General features: G+C 57.8%; 1 protein-coding gene across 1 annotated transcript in view; it reads left to right on the top strand.

The window, feature by feature from the left end:
* Positions 1–2,820: 2,820 nt before the first annotated feature.
* The window catches only part of SHROOM4 (shroom family member 4), a 58,593-nt gene continuing 39,532 nt past the window's right edge, over positions 2,821–21,881 (top strand). The window contains exon 1 of the mRNA XM_024199320.3: positions 2,821–3,006. Coding sequence (XP_024055088.1) covers positions 2,869–3,006 — 138 coding nt within the window. The 5' untranslated portion in view covers positions 2,821–2,868. The remainder of the gene's footprint in view (positions 3,007–21,881) is intronic.

Genomic DNA, 21,881 nt, shown 5'->3' with positions numbered 1-21,881 from the left:
GGCCATAGACGTTGATCTGGTATTAATCCTCATGCTTCAGGCTTAAGCCAGTCTTCGTGAGACTAGGATGAGACCTACTGTCACGGGCAGATCTGCTACCACAGGGCTCTCATACCTTACATGGAGGGTAGATTATCCCACATATGCTACTGTGGGGGGCTCATACCTTCCTCTCAGGCATCTGGTACCACCCACTGTGGATACTGGGCCAGATGACGCTCGGGTCTGATCCAGCCTGGCAATTCCTATATTCCTGTGAATGACAGCAGCACCTCATTAGGATAACTGTTACAAAGGCTCTCAATCTTCATGCTTCTGGGCATGCCCTGATCCTCTGATGGGCTCAGGAAGGAATTTCGACCCCGAAGATTTATCACAGGCATTTCCAGCTTCTGCTAAGGGCCTAGCATTTGCCACTGTCAGAGCCAAGAGACGGAGATGGACCTTCAGTGCGTCCAATACATCATTGGCCATGTTCCTGTGCTAGTGCACAGCATGGTGAATTGGCACTCTATGCCCCGGGGGTGTGGTCTGGCAGCTAGAGGGTGTGGCTTGATCCCAATTCACCTAATGAATGTGCTGGGACCTGCTCCATCCTGTCCCCATGGCTTTCAGCCCATGAGTGGCCCCACAGCGCTGCTCTTCCCCTGCTGGCATATGTGTCTCAGTGAGGTAAGGGCAGGGACCTGTCACATGCTTTCAGTTGGCCAACCCCCTGCTAATGTGACCACGAAGGATGCAGGAAGGTGGATCAACCACCTCAGAGGGATTGGAAATACTTCTGGGGCAGGCGTGGAGTGTGCTCGAGCTGGTGATGTCTCCCTGGGATCCTCCTGGGTATTGAACTGAAGCGAGGAGCAGATGTGCCCCTGAATGTGCCACCTTGAAAACGTTACCGTGCAGCGTGACCTCCCCCAGCACTTTCCCTACTCCCCCCGTCTTCCTCTGCCTTTGGGAAAGGCTATGGCCACTGCGGGAGCTTTCCTGCCTGCCAGTCACTCAGACCTGAAACCAAAGCAGAGCCACATGCTAGGATCCCGTGCTCAGCAGGTGCTCTGGGGAGAGTGAGATGATTGCTGGCTTGGGGGGTTCCCCCACACCCCACCCCAGGGAAGGGGCCAGCACATCCCCAGAGACCCCAGCTGGAGATGCTCAGGCCCGGTGCCCATGGCAGCTTTGCTAGTGTGTGGGTCACCCCTCTGGCTCCTTTGCAGCCTGTTGCCCAGGGCAAAGTGGATTCACTCCATCTCGGGAGGAAGGGTGGAAAGTTTTCGGGCTGCTCCAGCTGCCCTGACAGCCCCAGGATGAGGCAATTGCTTGGTGTGTCCTGAGAGCGACTCCAGGCAGGGCTGAGGTGAAGCACTGTGCAGCCAACAGCAGAGAGTTAAACTGCAGGGGGACAACCCAGTGATTTTCAGGGTGACCTGTTCAGGGGCACATCTGATCCTAGCTCACAAAAATGATAAACTTAATTGAAAAGAAATTGCAGAAAGGCCAGGCAACAGGTCCCGGTAGCTATGGCAACAGCATAGGGTCATTAGCCCCTGAGGCAGCACTGTCAGAGAGGAAGGATGGTCCAGTGGTTAGAGCCCTTGTCTGTGAGTTGAGTGACCTGGGATCAGCTCCGTGCTGTCACAGGCACCCTGTGTGCCTGTCGGCAAATCGCCTAGCTGTACAGTGAAGACAATGGCCCTGCTTTGCTTCACAGGGATGTGGGAGAGTGAATCCTGGGTGGTAGGGAGGGCAGGTACTATGGGAATGGGGGCTGGGTATGTAAGTAGCTAATTTATGCTGGCTGGCCCAGGATCAGAGGAGCATGAAGGAGGTTTGGTGCAGCATGGCCAGTCTAGAGGATCTGGGCAGGTTTATTTCCTTCTCCAGTCAGGATTTGTTTTTGAAACTCACCGATTAAAAATTGACCAAGAAGCAAAAATACCCAGCATTGCAAGGTAAGGGCCATGTTTAAAATACCACAGCAGAAAGGCAGCTTGCAGATGAGGTGTTGCCTCTTTCAGCAGCTGGTTCTGTTTCACTGCGTGCTCATGGCCAGCTGGGACATGCGCATGCAGGACGTTCTGAGCAAGACAGTGAACATGCCATTGCAAAACCGTGCGGGCAGCCAGGCTGGCAGCTGGGATTGAGTCATTATTTGCATTCCAGTAGCACTTAGATGAGACCCCAATCAGGGTGAGGGCTCCATTGTGCAAGGCACTGCAGACATGTGGGGAAGAATCTTGGCCCCATCAAAGCTCTCCCTGGGGCCAGGACATCACTCCTGGCCAGAGACAGGCGCTGCCTTGCAGTGTTTGCAATCTAATGAGAAGGGGGGAGGGAAAACAGGGCACAGAGAGGTGATATGACTTACCCAAGGGCACACAGCAAGTCAGTGGCAGAGCCAGGATTAGCCATCCCCAGGTCTCTTGAGCCCCTTCTGCCCCTGCCTGCCCTATTCACTGAACAATGACTGAACCTGCTTCCCAGAGGTGGAGACTGGACTGTGTATGAAGCAGAGATTGGTTTTCCAAGAACACACCTGCAGGCATTCCTATATATCCACACCATGTGGTACACACATATATCACATGTACACATGGCCATGCACTCACACACATCACACGTGTGCTCAGGCTCCCTATGTAAATACACCCCAGTCCACGCCCGTAAGCGGAGAGTGTAACACTGAGGTCGGGGCCAGCCCCGCGCCCCACCCCGGCCGCGCCTCATTGGCCGGCCCCCGGGGCTGCCCCAGCCCCCGCTCGGCCCCCACCTCCGTCACGTTGCTGGCTGCTCGGTGTCATTTCCTCCTCCTGCTGCGGGAGCCCGAGCTGGCCGGGGGATGTGGCGCGGGGGGCCGCGGCGTTAGCGGCCATGGAGCCGCCGGAGGAGCGCACCGAGAGCCGGTTGGTCTCCTTCCAGTACGTGCACGTGCAGCTGCAGGGGGGCGCACCCTGGGGCTTCACCCTCAAGGGGGGGCTGGAGCACGGGGAGCCCCTCATCGTCTCCAAGGTAAGAGGCGGCCGGGGCGTGGCCGGCAGGGGGCGCTCTGAGCCCGAGAGGCGACGGGGCGGCCTCGTCCCGCTGGAAGGAGCCGGAGCCGGAGCCGGGCCGCGCCTGTTGGAAACTTTTGTCTGAAGGGCGGAAAAGCGGCTCGGCAGCGGACCCGGGGTGTGGGCCGGGGGGTCCCGCCGCGACGGGCTGGGAGCTGGTTGCGCCGGGAGCCGCGGCCCTTGCCCAGCTTTGTTCCCCGGAGGCGCCGCGGGGGTGCCCTGGCCGGCCCGGGAGCGCGGGCTGTAGCGGGGCCGGGCTCCAGGCGGGAGGGCGCAGGGAGCTTGGCCGGGGCTGGGGACATGAACACGCGGTGTCGCCCTGTAGAGCGGGGCGCCGGGAGGAGGCTCGGGACGGTAGTGCCCTCCGGGGCGATCAGACAGGCCGGGGAAGGAGGGAAGCGGCCCGTGCTGCGCTGGAGGCGGGTCTCCAGGTAGCTCGGGCTGGGGGCGGCCCGGAAAAGGCTAGTGGCTGCTCCCCACTTGATGCAGTGTTGGCGGCGCGGGGAGCAGCCCAGTCCGAGCGCCCAGGGAGGCGCTGTACCGCAGGCAGGAGCCCCCGGCGCTGGGGATGGGCCAGGCGGACTCTCTGCCCTCCCCACGCTGGGTCTGTGCTCTGGGGGAGCGGGGAAGAGAGTCGTCACCCTTCAGAAGCGGTGCGCGGCTTCCCATCCCCCTCGGCTGGCTGTGGCAGCCCGTAGCCAAGACCCCCTGCAGGCTGGCCTCAGGCCGCCCCGCCACTCGTGTCTGTCCCTGGCTCAGCTCGCCCGCATAGGAGAGCTGTGCTAGGGGCTCTGCAGAGCGGGGTGGGCTGGCCGGAGGGCTAGGGACACTGAGGTTGGCCAAGGTTTCCTGGGGTTGAGTGGCGGGCACCGGGCTGCGTTTCACTCCCTGTTAACAGGGCAAAAAAATTCAAAACCCAAAGTGTTTTCTCCTTCTGGAGCCTTTGGGGGAAGAAAGGAGCAGGAGGTGGGGTGGTGCCTTGAAGATCCAGGTCTGAGCTCCTGTCAAGGCCAGAATTTGGGTGAGCGATAGATCTTAAAACAAGCTGCGCTGGGAGCAGTGTGTGTCTGGCACGGGAGGAGGAAGAGCTAAAAGAGACGAACCCCTCCTCTCCGTCCTCTGCGAGCCATTGCAAGGCATGGAGATGGTTACCAATGGCTGTGTCTCATGCAGTCTGCTGTCTAGCTCCCTGGGGCTTGGACAGTTTACCAGAGGCAAGGGGGAAGAGCACAGGAGTGGATGCAGAAGGCCACGGTGGGGTGGCTCCCTGCCACCTATGCCTAGGAATGAGGAACTCATCTCTGGTTGTTGCTTGGGGGCTTTGTCCTTTGATGAGTGCCTCTGGCTAGCCAGTGTTTGAAGCTGAGCTGCTTTAGCTGCTGAAGTGGAGAAGGGACTCTCTCTCTCTTTTCCTCCTCTAGATTTTAGCTGCTTGGAGGGAACAGGGGTCTCTGTTACTCACCCCATTTTCCATTATTGTGGGTCCTCCTCTCCATGTGCCTAACTTTTGATTCTGAAAAAGATGTGTGGGTGAGGTGGATAATCAGCTGAATGTGAGTTCCCAGTGTGATGCTGTGGCTAAAAGGCCTATTGTGATCTTTGGATGCATAAACAGGGGAATCTCAATTAGGAGCAGGGAGGTTATTGCACCCCTGTATTTGGCACTGGTGCACCCCCTGCTGGAACTGTGGCCACTTCTGGTGCCCACAATTCCAGTTAAATTAGATAGGGGTCAGAGATTAGAAAAGGATTAGAAAACCTGCCTTATAGTGAGAGATGCAAGGAGCTCAATCAAGGTAGCTTAACAAAAAAGGGGGGGGAGCTGATCACTGTCTACAGGTACTTACGTGGGGCACAACTATTTAATAAGGGGCTTTTCAGTCTCGCAGAGGAAGGTCTAACACAGGGGTCGGCAACCTTTCAGAAATGGTGTGCCAAGTCTTCATTTATTCAATCTAATTTAAGGTTTCGCATACCAGTAATACATTTTAACGTTTTTAGAAGGTCTCTTTCTATAAGTCTATAATATATAACTAAACTACTGTTGTATGTAAAGTAAATAAGGTTTTTAAAATGTTTAAGAAGCTTCATTTAAAATTAAATTAAAATGCAGAGCCGCCCCCCCCCCCCGGACCGGTGGCCAGGACCCGGGCAGTGTCGGTACCACTGAAAATCCACTCGCATGCTGCCTTCGGCATGCGTGCCATAGGTTGCCTACCCCTGGTCTAACACGATTGTAAGTTGTTACGGTCTGTAAGTTGAGCCTAGAGAAATCCAGACTGGAAATAAGGCGTTTTTTTGTAACGGTGAAAGTGATTAACCAGTGGAGGATTCTCCATCCCTGACAAGTTTTAAATCAAGACTGGGTGTTTTCCTAAGAGATTTGCTCTAGGGATTATGACGAGGAATTCTCTGGCTTGTCTTACACACAGACTTGATGATCACAGTGGTCCCTTCAGGCCTTCGAATCGATGAACTCCATTACGCCTTACCCTGAGGCAGCTGGCTGGGTAACATTGATCATCCCAGGTGGCTGTGAACAGCAGCAGTGAAACTGACCAACATCTTGTTAACATCACTGCAAAGTGGCAAAGCCAGGAGGTGCTGCAGAAGCAATGGGGCTGTCTGCAGGCTCAGGAAGATAGCACTGCATCCGGTTCTGCTCAGCTCACATGTGGAATGGGACTTTGGCTATCAGACAGGCCAGCAGCTTTATTTTTTTTAAAGGAAAGTTTAGATTTAGGAATCTGGTCCGGTGATTCCTTAACATTAGTTCCATGCGGATTGTAATGAGAAGCTGCCTCTGATCAGAGTGGAAACTTACGTAAAGAGTGCTGAAAGGGAGGTTAAATAAACCCCGAATGCTGCTCCTGGAGCGGTGGACACATGACTCTGTTAATTCCCCATTCAGGGCTGGGCTGGCTTTCCCCCCTTGCAGTGGAAATAGCCAAACCTGCTAATAACCGTTCCAGCTGGCTGACACTTGAGCTTTCTTTATTACTATTTAAAAATGCAGAAGGCTGTAGTGCAGGTCAGGCTGTTTAAGTGCAGCGCCCCGGGGGTGTGAAAGGAAGCAGGGTGGATAGGTCCACCCTGTGGCCGCGCTGTCTATAATGCATGTGTCTGGGCTGCTGGATCTGAGGAAGATGCAGGCACGCAGGAGGGGGAGTTGAGGGCAAAGGGACAGAAGAGGCTACAGGGGTTGATCTGGAAGTTGGGGTGGAAAATGCCCCAGCGTGGATGCCGAGCTCCCTAAGTGCCTCCTAAGCAGGGTTGGCAGTGGCAGGAAGCTGAATGTGGACAAGCATCTGAAAAGTGAAATCCCCAAGGAGGGCAGGTGACTGGTCTGGGCTAGAGGGTGTGGCGGGGGAATGGCACAAAGCTGAAAAAAGGGAACAGTTTGGCTGGGTCTCAGGAAAACATTCCTACCCGTGAGATCTGTTTGGCTGTGGCCTGGCCTCTCCCCAGGGGTTACCCCTTCCTCTTGCCCTAGGTTGAAGCTAACAGCGTGGTCCCCCTGGCCTGTGTGTGGGGTAGAGAAGGAGCTTGCCCCTGCTCTCGTTGGCTGCCCAAGGTGGTGGTGCCAGGGGGCAGTCTGGCAGGATTTTGGCACACACTGGAATGCCTGGGACCCGTGAGCAGGGCTGGGGTTGGGAAGGAGGCCGTAGTGGTTCTGAATATCAAACCATTCTAGTTCACAGTGGGCTGCACTGAGCCGTGTCCTCACTGCTCTTACCCTCATCCTTGCGGGAGCTGTCCTAATGAGACAGGACAACGTTCAGCCAGCCACATCATCTGCCTGCCCCGCAGCTCCGAGGAAGGGAAGGGCTTCCATCGTGCACTTAGCTGGGGAAGCATCCCCTCAGATGGGGAAGCGTCCCCTGGTGCTGCCTCTGGGAGCTGAAGTGGGGCAAGAAACATCCCTGCTGACCATGGTGCGGCCCCTCCACGCTAGCTGCTGGGCTATGTTAACAGTGCATTACCCGCAGGCCATGTTAAACTCCTCTGGGTGGCACAGCATTCCTGCAAGCATGGATGGGCTCCAGGCAGCTGCTGCCTGTTCTCCAGCAGCCCTGGCCCTTGCATCTCGCTGGCCATGTTCGCTGCCCTGGGTGTGACAGCAACTGTTCTTGCCAGAGGCCTTGCAAAGGAGACTTTCTCAGATGGGGTCCCCCACAGCTAACAACTGGATTGTGTGCGAAGTTCAGCTTTGACTGGAAGTGGACTGTAAAATTAATGTAGTGTGGGGCCCAGGGGTGAGCTCTCTGGCTCGGGATTCTGCCGGGTTTTCATCCTGTGTGCCAGCTCCCCAGACCTGGGCTTCCAGTGTTTGACCACTGAGAAGATCCGAGCTCTGAGCCCTGATCCACGGAGTGCAGGACCATGGGCCCTTTCTTCAGAGCCTCACTGGCGAGGAATTGGCCTGCCCTGTGGTTCTCCCATGTCTGTATTGCAGACCCAAGGGTTGCTAGCCAGAGCCCTGGCAGGTACAGGCAGCATGGGGCTCGGGTTCCCAAGGGGCTCGTCGTCCTGTGAGGCTCCCAGAACTTGAAGGGGTCCTGTGGGCAGGGCTGGGAGCAAATCACATGGGTGCCTGCAGGTAGTGGGGAGCCATGTGCTTGGTGTAGGACTCTGGGTTTCTGGGTGCCTTGCAGCAGCCAGGAAGCGTGGGAGTTTCTTAGGGTCCTTCCAAAGCCAGGCCGTTCTTCTCCACCTGGCACCTATGGGGTCTGAAATGTTTGCAGGAGCCCAGCTCCTGCTCTCCCCATGGCTGTGCTGAGCAATGGAGCATTGCCCTCTCTCTCTGAGTTCCCAAGGCAGGGGGTAGTGACTGGCTAAGTAGTGAGGGCCAGAGCAGCTCCTCAGAGCCCCTGCAGATGCTGGTAGTGATGTAGTGGGAGGAGGCTGCTCATGTTCGCATGGGGGTGATCCAGGGCTCCTGGGCCAGTACTCTGCTGCTGCACCCCTCCACCCCTGCTCCTGATGTGATGGAGATTGCTGGTCCCCCCAGCTCCGTGGCCCTCTTCCCTGGCAGCGTGGCTGTGGCCTGTAACCCAGCTGCTGGCTCCCCAGCTGTGCGAGGTTAACCAGAGCCAGTGTGATATCCCCCTACGCTGGCTGGGTGAGCGATCAGCATTGGCTGCCAGAGGAGCCTCTCCCAGCTGCCTCTGGCTCCGGTTACACTTTCCCTCTGTCTTGCTGGTAATGAGAGCCAGAGGTCTCCAGGGAGGAAGGAAGTTTGCAGGCCAAGGTGTGTGTGATCTCGGCATGCAGGCAGCTCAGGTCTGAATTCAGCACCCACCCTGCCACAGGCTTAGCCTGGCCGCACTCTGGAGAGTGGGACCCATCTCCTCCCCTGGGAAGCTGTTGCCTCGTTCAGAGGGGCTGCTCTGAGCTCAGGTGGGGTCTGTTGCCCTGGGGTCTCCTGACTGCCAGAGCAGGATGCATCCTCTGCGTCTCCCCTGAGCCCTGCTGTGGGATGAACTAGCAGCTGCGGTGGGCTGGCAGTTGGCCCGGGATCTTGGCCCTGTGGGAGCAGGCAGGGCTCTGGGCTGATGTGCTGGCAGCACGTCCTGCACAGATGCTGCTCCCTCTAGAATAGTTGCTGGAGAAGAACCCTGGGCATGTCGGCTGCTTGTGCTGATCATCTCAGCTGGTAATTGTCTCCTTCCCAGCCCACCCCAGTTAGAAGTAGGGCCCTTGAGTCCAGTCCCAGGGGTCTCTCGACTCCAGCATGCTCACATCTGTCGCTGTCTGTCTAAGCTGTGTCCTGGCCCTGTGACTCCACACAGGTACAGCTCTGCTGGTGCCCCTCAGTCCCGACCTGCAGCCCCTGCTATCCCAGACTTGGGCTTCCCCCCCAGCTCTGCCGGTGCCCCTCAGTCCTGACCCACAGCCTCTGCTATCCCAGCCTTGGGCTCCCCACATACACAACTCTGCTGGTGCCCCTCAATCCTGACATTCAGCCTCCCAGGCGTTTCCTGTGCACAGGCTGCCGTTCATTTCAAACTGTTTGTCTTTGTGCTGTGGACAAATCTCATTATTATTTCTGACCTGGGAGCAGCACTTGAGCGGGAGATGGAAGGTCAGTGCAGGAAACCTCTGCCCTACCTAGAGCCTGGTTGTTCTTGCTGCGCGTGGCTTACTGCTGGTGAACAAAGGGCGCTTGTTACAGCACTGTGTATTCGGGGGAGAATTCCCTGCAGGCACCCTGGCGCTCTTTTCTCCCCCCCTCCAGCCCAGGCTGTGTGGAGCTGTGGGGTGGCACTGGCCTGGCTCCTTCTGCTCTGTGTGAGCACTGGACAGGGGTGATGCCTCTTCGCACTGCTCTGGGGGAGGAACTCCCCAGCGTTCCTAACGCACCCTGGTGCAGGGAGCTATGCGACCCTCTGGTACAGAGAAGGGGCATGTGGCCATAGGTACTTTAGCAACAGCCCTAGGCGGGTTGGGGGGATGGGAAGCAGCGGGAAGTGGTGGGGTCTATTCATGCTGCATTTGTCCAGCAGCAGGGGTACTGTCTATGGCCTGTCACTGCAGTATCTGAGCACCTGGCAACCACTAATGAGTCCCCCCAACACCACTGTGCATGATCCCCTTGTTCCAGGTGGGAAACTGAGGCACAGAGTGGCAAAGTGACCTCTCAGGAAGTCTGTGTGGCTGAGCCAGGGACTGAACTCTCTTGAGGCCCAGCCCTGAGATGGGCCGTTCTCTGACCGGAGATACTCTCTTCATTCTAAAAGGGGTCGTGCTGGACGGTGCAAATCCCGGGCTCGGGGTCAGCACCTTCCATCCCAATGTCAGGGCTGTGTCTGTCTGTTTGTCTGTCTTCTGGGCCCTGCTTGCCTGGCACAGGACCCCCATTATTAAATGAGCCCCCTGCGAAGAGCCAAAGGTGGCTTGTGAGCGGCCCATGGCTAGTGTAACCCCAGGTGCTCTGCTCCATCAGTGCAGGCTGTCCTGTCCGTAGGAGTCTTGGGCAGCTCTGCTGGGTTGGTGCTGGTCCTCTATGATGCTGGGGGCTTAGCCCTCTCCCAGGCCTGTCCCTTGCCCAGCGTTCAGCCCTGGTGCGGGGCTGCTGGCCCTCGTCATGTCTGCGAGGAAGTGCCGCCCTGCGGGCTGAAAAGATCTGGTTCCTTTGCGGCTCTCTGCTGGTGCAGGGCCCTCCAGAGCAGCTCAGGGCTTTGCTGGAACTGCTGCCTTCTGGCAGCTCCCTGGGCAGAGTCGGCCCTCACTCCCTGCAGCGGGGCTGGAGCTGGGCATAGATCCTAGCTGGCTCCACTGTGTCCCGTGCTGCGTGCCCAGCGCTGTCCCACTTCTGCCCAGCCTTGGCTCTTTGCACCCCTGTTGGCAGAGGGTTGGTCCTGGAGGTGCTGGCACACAGGGGTCTGTGCTGGGGAGCACTGAGTGGCTGCAGTGGTGCTGGTCTCATGCTATTTCTGCCTGTGCTGCCTCTCCTGTTGCTGGGGTCCTGGGAGGGATGGGGAGGCCAAGCTGAAGGCCAGAGCTGTGCTGGCTGGGAGCGATTGCACCTGCTGACAGTGATGAAAGGAACAGGAGAGGGGCGTCTGGGGGGCTGTCAGCCTGTGCCAGGGGTGATGGGTGGCCCCGTCCAGCATAGCCAGACGTGCCTGGCAGTTCTGGCTAGGGGTCTCCATTTCCAGTAACGCTATTCTCCGCTGTTCAGCTGCTGTTCTCCAGATGTGTGTGAAGCCAGTGGGAGCAGGCCTGGGGCACGGCTGTGCTGAGGAGTGGGGGAGACTAGATCTGCTCGGGGGGTCTGGGGCCAAGGTCTCCTGGAGCTGGGTGCTCAGAGCTGTGTCTGGCACACGCAGCCCTTTCCACTCAAACTCATTGGCAGCTCTGTGGGGAGGCCCAGCGCCAGGGTGAGGGGCCATTGGCAGCACCTGCTTCCCTGACTGCCTGGCGATGCCCTGGCTCTCTGGCCCCTGGGTGAGGATGGGGCCGGGAGCTCCCGCTTCACCCGGGCTCTGGGGGCTGGAGCTGGCTGGTGCTTGGCCAGGAGACCTGTCGGGGAGCCCATAGTGGTGCAGAGAGGGGCGCCCCGTCCCAGGGCAGTGGTAGGGGGCGCTGTGGTGAGTCATGCTTTGGGTGAGCTGTGAAGCTGATTCTAGGGGTCGGTATGAAAGATCCTGTGGCTCAGGGGGGAGAGGGTTGAGTTCCAGAAGGGGGGCCCAGGTGTGTGCTGTGTCCTCAGATTGCCCCTAGCAACAGCATGTCCGGGACGCTCCTCATGCAGTTGTGCAGCGCTGCTGCGGGGAGCTGAGCTGAGGAGGGAGGAGTTCTGGGTGCATGGGGGGGGGGGGGGGGGGTGGGCGCTGGGGCCGTGTTGCAGGGGGGGGGGGAGTGTGTGTGTCTGTCTGCCTGCCTGCTGTCGGGGGGTGAGGGGGCGCCCTCTCAGTGGGCAGGTCTCTGGGCAGAGGTTTATCTCCAAGGCCCCCTGTCTCTGCCCAGCCGAGCTGGTAGCCGAGTGGGGCTGATGGTTGTGGGCAGCCCAGAGAAATGGCAGGCACTGTGGGAGGGGCCCTGGGAAGGGAGGGGGCAGAGAGTGGTTCTTGCCTTGAGCTTGCGCAGTGTCACTGAACTGCCCTTGCAGGCTGGGGAGCTGGGTGCTCGGGGCTCAGTGCTGCTGGCTCGACCCCGACACTGCCTGGGGGGCGGGGCTTGGCTGGAGGGTTTGGGCCCCTGGGAATTGCAGGATGAGCATGTTAGCCACCTGCTCCCACCACTATGGTCAGCAGTGAAACAGTTAATGTCGATACTGAAATGCAGGGCCAGGTCCTGCTGCCAGGGAAGTCAATGGGACTTTGCTATTGACTGCTGGAGGAGCAGGCTCTGCTCTTTAAAGTGACATTATTAGGCTTCAGTATCAACACGTCTGTGAGTTGTTTCGGGGTATTGGCAGGTGTCCCTGCTGTGGTCATGCTTGTGCTGTGATCAGAAGGGTTTCTCTGCAGCCGTGAGGGCAGGCCTGGGACAGAGGCTGAGGGGTGGGGGATGTCTCTCCCTGGCCTGGGGCGGCCAGGGGAGCAGGCCTGCATTGGAAAGCCTCTTCCCTTCAGTACTGAGGTCATTAGTGGCATAGGCAGAACAAGCCCCTGCTTGTGCCAGAATTGGCCCCTGCAGCAGGGGTGCCAGCCCCCGAGCCTCACCTAGCGCACACAGCCCTCATGAAACCTGCCAGACAAAGGGGTGGCCCTGTCTGAGCCCTGGGGCTGGGCTCTCCAGCCAGCCGGAACAGCCAATGACTCAGTCTCGTTAGCTCACAGCTGCCCTCCCTGCCCATCTGTGCACAAATAACCTTCAGCTCCAGCTGGCGGAATCCTGGTATTTCTCTCTGATGGGTCTGTGCCGTTGGGGGCGGGTGCAGGGCCAGTTGCCTGCCTATTTCTGCTCCTCCCTGGTCTCACGCATCCAGGCAGAGTTCCTCTGGGCGGCGTCCGCTGGCTCCCTAGACAGCTTTGAGGAGCAGTGGGCACTGTCCGGGGTTCTCTGCCTGCCCACCACCCAGATTCCAATAAGGCCTGCCCTGGCTCTCCCAGCTGGTGACAACCTCCCTGCTGCCCTAGTTAGGAAAATGTCGGGCAGGCACCAGGGCTCCTTTCTTCCCACCTGCCCCTTCCCATTGACTACCTGCCCCCCATGAGCACGGTGCACCTGGCAGGAAGAGGGGATCTCCCCATATGTGCGCACACATCGACACTCTGCAGGCAGACTAGGAAATAAAGTAGGTCCTACCCAAGCGGTGGCCATTGCCCTCCCCTTGCAGCTGGTCGCTGGGTGACGTTGCTTATCAGAACAGGTGTAACACAGGGACGGTCCTGTGTCTACTGTACCTGACTGTGCCTCCCTTTGAACATGAGATCCACACAGCCCCAGTCCAGGTAGGAGTACAGCACTGCTGAAATGCAGCCACCTCTGGGGTGGAGGGCAGCAGCCAGCCAGGCACAGCAGCCAGGAGAGGGGAAAGTACTGCCTGGGTAGATGACCGAGGGGTTTTAGGTCATTGTCTCCCAAGGGGCTAGCAGCCCTACCTAGGGGAATGTCTGTTGGCTCCCACCCCCTGTCTGTGGCCCTCTGTCCCTGGGGCACTGGTTGGCCACATGTGACGCCTGCTCCTCTGCTACTGTAGCCCTTGGGTGGGGGCATTTGACACAGCAACCCTGGGGAGCCATAAAGCGAGCGCTCCCCCTCCTCCCACTCCACATGTGTGAGAGCAGGGGCCTTGGCTCTGCCAGCCGGGCCCCATCCTGGAGCTAGGACTGGCTATGTTCCCAACAGGGGAGCTGCCAAATGCTCTGGCTGCTCCTGAGTGGGCTCTGTCCCCCTGCTTCTGGGCACAGCTAGCTTCGGGGACAGTGGCAGGGCCGGTAAAGCAGCATGGCTGGAGGGGAGGATATGGGCTCTGTGTGCTGGATGCCTCCACCTAGTAACCCTTGTAGATCTACAACCTATCCTGAAAGATGATCCCTCACTCTCACAGATCTTGGGAGACAGACCTGTCCTCGCTTACAGACAACCCCCAACCTAAAGCAAATACTCACCAGCAACCACACATCACTGAACAAAAACACTGATCCAGGAACCTATCCTTGTAACAAAGCCCGATGCCAACTCTGTCCACATAACTATTCAAGTGACATCATCATAGGACCTAATCACATCAGCCATACCATCAGGGGCTCATTCACCTGCACATCTACCAATGTGATATATGCCATCATGTGCCAGCAATGCCCCTCTGCCATGTACATTGGCCAAACCGGATAGTCTCTACGCAAAAGAATTAATGGACACAAATCTGACATCAGGAATCATAATACTCAAAAACCAGTGGGAGAACACTTTAACCTGTCTGGTCATTCAATGACAGACCTGCGGGTGGCTATCTTACAACAGAAAAACTTCAAAAACAGACTCCAAGGAGAGACTGCTGAGCTGGAATTGATATGCAAACTAGATACAATCAATTTAGGATTAAATAAGGACTGGGAATGGCTGAGCCATTACAAACATTGAATCTATCTCCCCTTGTAAGTATTCTCACACTTCTTATCAAACTGTCTGTACTGGGCTAGCTTGATTATCACTTCAAAAGTTTTTTTTCACTTACTTAATTGGCCTCTCAGAGTTGGTAAGACAACTCCCACCTGTTCATGCTCTCTGTATGTATCTGTATATATATCTCCTCAATGTATGTTCCATTCTATGCATCCGAAGAAGTGGGCTGTAGCCCACGAAAGCTTATGCTCTAATAAATTTGTTAGTCTCTAAGGTGCCACAAGTACTCCTGTTCTTCTTCCAGTGGATATAGTGTACTTGGACTTTCAGGAAGCCTTTGACAAGGTCCCCCGTCAAAGGCTCTTACACAAAGTAAGCTGTCATGGGATAAGAGGGAAGGTTCCCTCATGGATCAGTAACTGGTTAAAAGACAAGAAACAAAGGGTAGGAATAAATTCAATTTTCAGAATGGAGAGAGGTAAATAGTGGTGTGTCCCCCGGCTCTGTACTGGGACCAGTCCCATTCAACATATTCATAAATGATCTGGAAAAAGGGGTAAATAGGTGACAAAGTTTACAGACAATACAAAATTACTCAAGTTAGTTAAGTCCAAAGCAGACTGAAGAGCTACAAAGGGGTCTCACAAGACAGGGTGACTGGGCTGCAAAATGGCAGATGAAATTCAATGTTGATAAATGCAGAGTAATGCACACTGGAAAACATAATCCCAACTAAAACGTACAAAATTATGGGGTCTATATTAGCTGTTACCACTCAAGAGAGAGATCTTGGCGTCATTGTGGATAGTTCTCTGAAAACATCCATTCAATAGGCAATGACAGTCGAAAAAGCAAGCAGAAGGTTGGGAATCATTAGGAAAGGGATAGATAACGAGACAGAAAATATTATATTGCCTCTATATCAATCCATGATACGCCCATATCTTGAATACTGTGTGCAGATCTGGTCCCCCCCATCTCAAAAAAGATGTATTGGAATTGGAAAAGATTCAGAAAAGGGGCAATTAAAATGATCAGGGACATGGAACAGTTTCCGTATGAGGAGAGATTAGAAAGATTGGGGTTGTTTGGCTTGGAAAGAGACGACTAAGGGGGGATATGATAGAGGTCTATAAAATATGGCTGGTGTGGGGAAAGTGAATAAGGAAGTGTTATTTACCCCTTCTCATAACACAAGAACTAGGGGTCACCCAATGAAATTAATAGGCAGCAGGTTTAAAACAAACATAAGGAATTACTTCTTCACACAATGCACAGTTAACCTGTGGAACTCATTGCCAGGAGATATTGTGAAGGTGAAAACTATAACTGGGTTCAAAAAAGACTTAGAGAAGTTCCTGGAGAATAGATCCATCGATGGCTATTGGCCAATATGGTGAGGGATGCAACCCCATGCTCTGGGTGTCTCTAAGCCTCTGACTGCCAGATGCTGGGAGTGGGCGACAGGGAATGGATCATTTGATAAATTGCCCTGTTCTGTTCACTCCCTCTGAAGCACTTGGCAGCGGCCACTGTTGGAAAACAGGACACTGGGATGGATGGACCATTGGTGTGACCCAGTTGGCCATTGTTATGTCCTGCCATCTCCCCATGTATTTAGGATTCAGACTTTATCTCTGTAGAAACCCGCATCACAGCCCCCCCCCCCCCACTGCCCACCCGTCATTCCTACTGCTGGGTGCTCTGTGGCTCCTGCCACCTTGCGTCTCTGCTTTAGCAGAGGGCGTGTGGCTCAGTGCTAGAACTGGTGTGTCCGGAAGAGCTGGGTTCTGTTCCTGTCTCTGACTGGTTGTGGGAGCGCAGGCAAATTGCATTCCCAATCTGGGCCTCAATTTCCCCATCTGTACAGTGTGGCGGGATGATACCCAGCTGCCTGGTGGGGGAAGGGCTCTGGGGGCTAATCTGAATGAGTGACAGGAGGCACTGGGGAGGGACAGAATTGACTGCCTCTAGTCCCACAGAGATCTCAGCTGCATGTCTTCCCCTCCCGACTCTGCTGGATTGTGTATGGCATTTGGGACTGTGCTTTGCAGGAGAGGGGCTCTCTGGAATGAAGCCAGCCCCACCGTACAGCACTGCAGGCCACTAGCTTGCTCTCCGTTCGGGGTCCCATGGGTGGGACTGGCTCTGGAGTCGGGTCTCAGTTTCCCTAGGGACTTGCTCAGGGGCTCCAACACAACTGAGCTGGGCTGCCGATGGCATGGCTAGTTGTCAGGGCCGGGAGGGGCGCTGGCTGGGGCGCACCCTGGGCAGTGTGTGGGTTCTGTGGGGGGTACTGGCGGATGACTCAGCTCCCAACCTCTGGAGATCTGTGCGCTGAAGCTCTCCCCCCTGCTCCCCCCATGGGATCATGTCCTCTGGGAGAGTGTGAGCTCCTGTAGCCCCTCTGCCAGGCTCTGCAGCCAGCACCGCAGGGGTTCGAAGTGCAGAGGTCTTGCTAGACAGCCCTAGCTGTGCTCGGTGTGGCTGACGGGAGGCAGTGCCCCCACAAAGAATGCTGATTGGTTCAGCCACGCTATCCCGTGGGGTGCAGTGGGATCTGTGGGGAGGTGCATTCTGCTCGGCTGGGTTAGCTGATAGGGCTGAGATTCTCTCTCACTCAGAGGACGTGGCAGACTCTGAGTGAGCTTGTGGACGTGGAGGGCGGGAGCGCTCCCCAGGCATGGCCGGGGACTGTAGGGGCCTGGAAGTGGGGCGGGGGCCGGCCCAGAGCTGGAGATGCTGGGAAGTTGCTCTTTCCCGGAATTGCAAGTAAACTGGGTTCCGCTGTGCTGAAATGGGCAGGCAGCTGTGCCGAGGGCAGGGTGACCAGTGAGCTTGGGGAACAAGCCAGCCAGAGCCACCTGGGGAGCTGGTGAAATGCCAGGGGCTGTGGGAGTCTCTGGCCACTGGGATCCAGGGCCAGATTGGGCCCGTTTGGAGGATCCTGCTCCACTCCCCTCACTTGGCTTCTGGCTTATAGCCCCCTGCACCCTCTGCTCAAGTCAGGGAGAAGCTGGGGGCAGGGCATGCCCAGCAGCTGGGGGCAGGAAGTTTGTGGCACTGGCTGTCTGGACCGGAAGGAGCAGCTCTGAGCTGAGTGGCCATGGGGCAGGGGGTGGGGACTCGGGATGCACGCTCAGCCCAGCGCTGGGCTGGTCAGGAGAAATCCTTAGATGGGCATTTCTGAAACGACCTGTCGGGGCCTGTGAATGCAGGGGCTGTACCTGGGCTCTTGGCAAAGGGGATGTGGCATGCGCAGATAGCAGTGACCTGCCTGCACAGTTGCTCAAGCCAGAGGGGGTCCTCCGTACTGAAGGATCCCTGGCCACTGTAATTCTCCGCCCAGTACAGAGAATCACCTTGTCCATCACTGAAATGCAACCACCTCTGGGCTGGAAGATGGCAGCTGTTTAATAGCCCACAGCAATGCTGCATAGCAGTTTGACAGGAAGTGAATGATCCAGGGGGACTGGACCAACCCAAGTTGGAGTCTGGTCAAGACAACAGAGCTTTGGGGGTGCAAAGCACCTGCGGCTGTTTCTTAAAAGTCCCTGTGTGCTCAGGGACTCCCCCATGTGCTGTCCAGGAAGGCAGTGCGTCTGGCCCAGCGCCCTCGTGCTGCGAAGTGAAGAGTGCTCCCTGCTGCGTTTCTGGCCCCCGCCAGGCTGGCTGTGAAGCAACTGGGACTCCCCACTCCCCTGGAGAGCGAGCCCTTTTTGCTGACTCTCTCTCTCTGCTCCCACCCCCCCCCATCCAGCTGTGGCTGGGAGTCTGGGGCTGGCTGGCGGGGTGGGGAGAGTGCAGAGTTGCAGGAGATCAGCTCTTAAACCCACCCTAATTAAGACAAAGCCACTTTCTCCTCCCAGTTCCCGGCTGGGAAGGTTGCTGGGCCTGGCTGTAATTGAATTACACAGTTCCCAGGTCACTGGAGGAGACCCTGGTGATGACGTCAGCGCAGTGTCTAGACTCGCCTTGTTCACTGTGTCCCGCTACGACTGCCACTGGCTGTGCTTGGCCAGAGCCAGGCCTGGGCCAGTCACTCCCCCAGCCACCTCCCTTTGTCCCGAGTCCTTGGGATAGGGGCTTCTGGCCCGGGAGCTGTAACCACAGAGATCTGGGGCCTGTTGGGGACCCAGTGTGCCCCATGGCTGAGCCATTCCGTCCCCAGAGCCTGTTGAATGGCCACGTTGGTTCTGCTCTAGCAGGAGGGGCGTGGACTGGTTGTGTGTTTGCCAGTGGTATACGGCAGATGGGGGAGTGCAGGGGAGCCTCTGCTGACACCCCTCGAGGCCAACGTGTGCCAGGTGGCCTGAGTTGTGTCTGCCGAGAGCAAGCCCTGCACAACGGAGGGGGATGTGAGACAGTGACTGAGCTGCCCTTGGGCGTGCACAGGGCTGTGGCATAGGTCGCAGGGCCCCAGGTCCTGGCATGGCTTGGTTCGGAGTGGAACATGGACCGTGTGGTGCAGCTGGGACACCAGGCAGGGTTTCCGGTGAGAGGCAGGGGCGTGAGGGGTGCCAGCTGCAGCCCCCTCCAGGCTGGGAGAGGTGTATGAGCAGGCACCAATGTGACCACCAGGGGGCAGCACAGGTAGCCTAGCTGGGGGTGGTGGATGGGCTGGGATGGTCTGACTTCAGGGACACCAGCTCGTGGTGCCTAGGGTGAGGCTGGTCTGCAGGGCTGGGCCACAGCAGGAGGGCCAGTTCCCCCAGCAATGGGAGAACTGAGTGGAGCTGATCTCTGGGGTCAGGCGGATGTTGGTGGGGCTCCCACACCTGTGAGCACAGCAGGTGTAGGGGATGGGCTGCTTCAGTCCTGTCTGTTTCGAGGGGGTCCAGTGACCTCTGGCCAGTGCCTGACCCCCACCAGGATCCAGAGAGACAAGGCCGGCATGCGAGCGGCACCTTGGCAGAGACGGCTGGCTCCCTGCATGCAGCAAACAAACTGCAGAGCAGCCCCCTCTGCTGCTCCGTCTTCACTCCAGTGCTCAGGGCCGAGCCAGGGGGCCCCGCCCACGGGCATTGGGAGCTGCCCTCGGAGTGGTGCTAGGTGACCAGCCAGCTGTAGGTCCCAGGCGCCCCTTGGCTCTGCCCCCCTGCAGCCGCAGTGTGTGGTGGGGGTGAGGGCACTCGCCAGTAGCCGAGGCCCTGAGAAGCTGGGGAGCTCCGGTAGGAGCTCCAGCAGCTGCTCTCTCAGCCCCCTTGGCTGCCTTGTGTGAAGCACCATTTACAAGCCCACGCAAGATCTGCGAGTGCTGGTGCTGCTGCACATGCCTGTGCTCCATCCCCGGGGGACTGTCTCCAGTCGCCATGGGCCCTTAGGTGTTGGCCCTGCACCCTGCTGTGCCCAGGGGACCTGTTGCCCACCAGGCTCAGTTGGGGATGGGCCTGGTAGCACCAGGGCTAGCACCAGGGCTGGCTCCACGGTTTTGGCCACCCCAAGCAGCCAAAAAAAAGCCGCGATCACGATCTGCGGCAGCAATTCGGCGGAAGGTCCTTCGCTCCGAGCTGGAGTGAGGGACCATCCACCGAATAGCTGGACGTGCCGCCCCTCTCCGGAGTGGCCGCCCCAAGCACCTGCTTGCCAGGCTGGTGCCTGGAGCCGGCCCGGGTAGCACTGAGGTGTGTTCCCGAGAACGGGGCAGAGCTGGGGAGGGGCAGGAGGTCAGCTGGCTGGCCTGATAGGGAGGCAGGAAAAGAACCCAGGAGTCCTGAGTCTGTGCGCCGGTCTGGCTCTGTGATGACCTGAGTGGGCTCCCTATTTAGCCAAGCTGAAGGGCAGCTCACGCTCTCTACTCCCAATGTGGACGCTCCGGAGTGGGAGCTGGGAAGCAGAGGCTAAAAGCTGCTCCCACTGGTCAGTGCCCACTTTCCTGGGCAGTGCTCCTTGTGTGGTGAAGGGTGAAATCCGACCCATGGCTCCCAGCGAGTGGCACATGTTCGGGTTCCTGGCTGCAGCTCATGGGTGACCTCGGTCAAGGCCACATGATCTCTGTGCCTCTATTTCCCCATGCGGTGCCTGGGAGGGTGGGAGACCGGGATCCCTGGGGCAGGGGGAGCTAATGCTCTAACAGCACCAGTAAAGCCCAGTCTGATCAGATCTGCCCCTCCTCATCCCAGGCCCTCCCCTGCCCTTGCTGTGAATGCCTGACTGGGGGCTCTTCCTCCGGGCTGCTGCTCCTTGTCCTGCTGCCCTCGGTGCATCCCTGTGGCTGCACTCTGCTGCTCCTCTCCCAGCTCTGGGCTGATGGGGCCATTGGGCTGCTGTTTCCTAGTGGTCAGAGCAGAGCATGAGCTGCTCCGGCCAGGCTGTGTCCCTAACTAGGTCACTAGCCCTCTGATGTTGGGAGTCGCTTTCCCTCACAGTGAGCTGGGGATGCTGCCCCAGAGGGAGAGTGGGGGCTCTGGCAGCCAGTGGGTTGCTGCTGAAAGAGCCCTGGAGGGGGAGCAGCCTCCGGTTGGCACCGAGAGCAAAGGGATGCATGGCTGTTGCCTGCCCGCGCAGTTACAGCAAAGATGGTGCCTGCTTTTCCCGCAGTGGGGCTGGAGTGTCCATGCTGCTGCTCACGCCAGTGAAGGGTTCAGAGCCGGCCTCTCCCATGGGCAGGGTCCCGCATGGGCCCCCATGCTCGGCAGTGCATGTGCCACTTGGGGGGCAGCCGCCAGGACAGCAGAGGGGGCTCCAGGCTGTGCTGGGGGCTCCTGTTGGGTGCAATGCCCTGGAACCATCCCCTGTGGGGCCCAGGGGGTGATAGGGAGTCTCTGCTCTCTGCCCACAAACAGAGCTGCACTGCTCACCCCGTGGGAGCAGTCTGCCTATTGGAGAGTGGTTCCCTTGGCACCTCTGGGGGCAATGTGGGGCACTGTGGTCCAGTGTCCAGCCTGAAGAGCTTGGCAGTAGGGTGCTCTGTCCCCTCTGGAGGTGTCACCATTTACCAGCTCCCCTCGGTGCCTGCTTCACCCTCCGCCCACTCATCCGCTGGTCCATGCCAAATGAGCCTTTACACTCAAGGGTGCTTCATGTTCACTGGCATGGTACTGCCCCAGCCCCTGCTGGCTAACAATCTACCCCTGCTTCTGCTCCCTCCCGCAGTGCCCCTCACTCCCGACCCGGCAGCCCCTGCTAGCCCAGCCCTGGGCTCCCCCTGCAGGTGTCTGGCTGGTGGATCTTGCCCACATACCTAGGGTCTAACTGATCACCATGTTAGCAGTCCGGAAGGAATTTTCCGCTGGGTCAGATTGAGAGAGACCCTGTGGGGTTTTCACTTTCCTCTGCAGCCTGTGGCACGGATCACTTGCAGGTTTAAACTATTGTCAATGGTGGAGTCTCTGTAACTTGAAGTCTTTAAATCATGATTTGAGGACGTCAGTAACTCAGCCAGAGGTTCAGGGTCTATTACAGGAGTGGGTGGGTGAGGTTCTGTGACCTGCAATGTTCAGGAGGTCAGACTAGATAGTCACAATGGTCCCTTCTGGCTTTAAAGTCTGAGCTCTGCCCATGCCCCTCACTCCCAACCTGCAGCTCCCTGCTAACCCAATCCTGGGTTCCCCACTCCCCCAGCTCTGCCACTGCCCCTCAATCCCAATCTGCAGCCCCTCTGGCTGTGTTGGTCCTGGCCCCTCTTCTCCAATTTGGGGTCCTATGGAATCGGTGGCGTGTCTTTCCCCCCCCCCCCCCCCCCCCCCCCCCAGTGATTCCCGCCGTTCTGGGAGAGTTGGTGGCTGAACTGTATCTGCTGAAGTGGTGCTTAACATTGTCCTTGGGTCTCCCTGTCCCCAGGAGCAGCCCTGTGGGCCGGAGGGGGATGAATGG

Source organism: Terrapene carolina, unplaced genomic scaffold, assembly GCF_002925995.2.
Source record: "Terrapene carolina triunguis isolate 2854851 unplaced genomic scaffold, T_m_triunguis-2.0 Scaffold172, whole genome shotgun sequence".
Lineage (NCBI taxonomy): Eukaryota > Metazoa > Chordata > Testudines > Emydidae > Terrapene > Terrapene triunguis.
The sequence above is the reverse complement of the archived record's forward strand: the minus strand, read 5'-3'. Positions and strand labels throughout refer to the sequence as shown.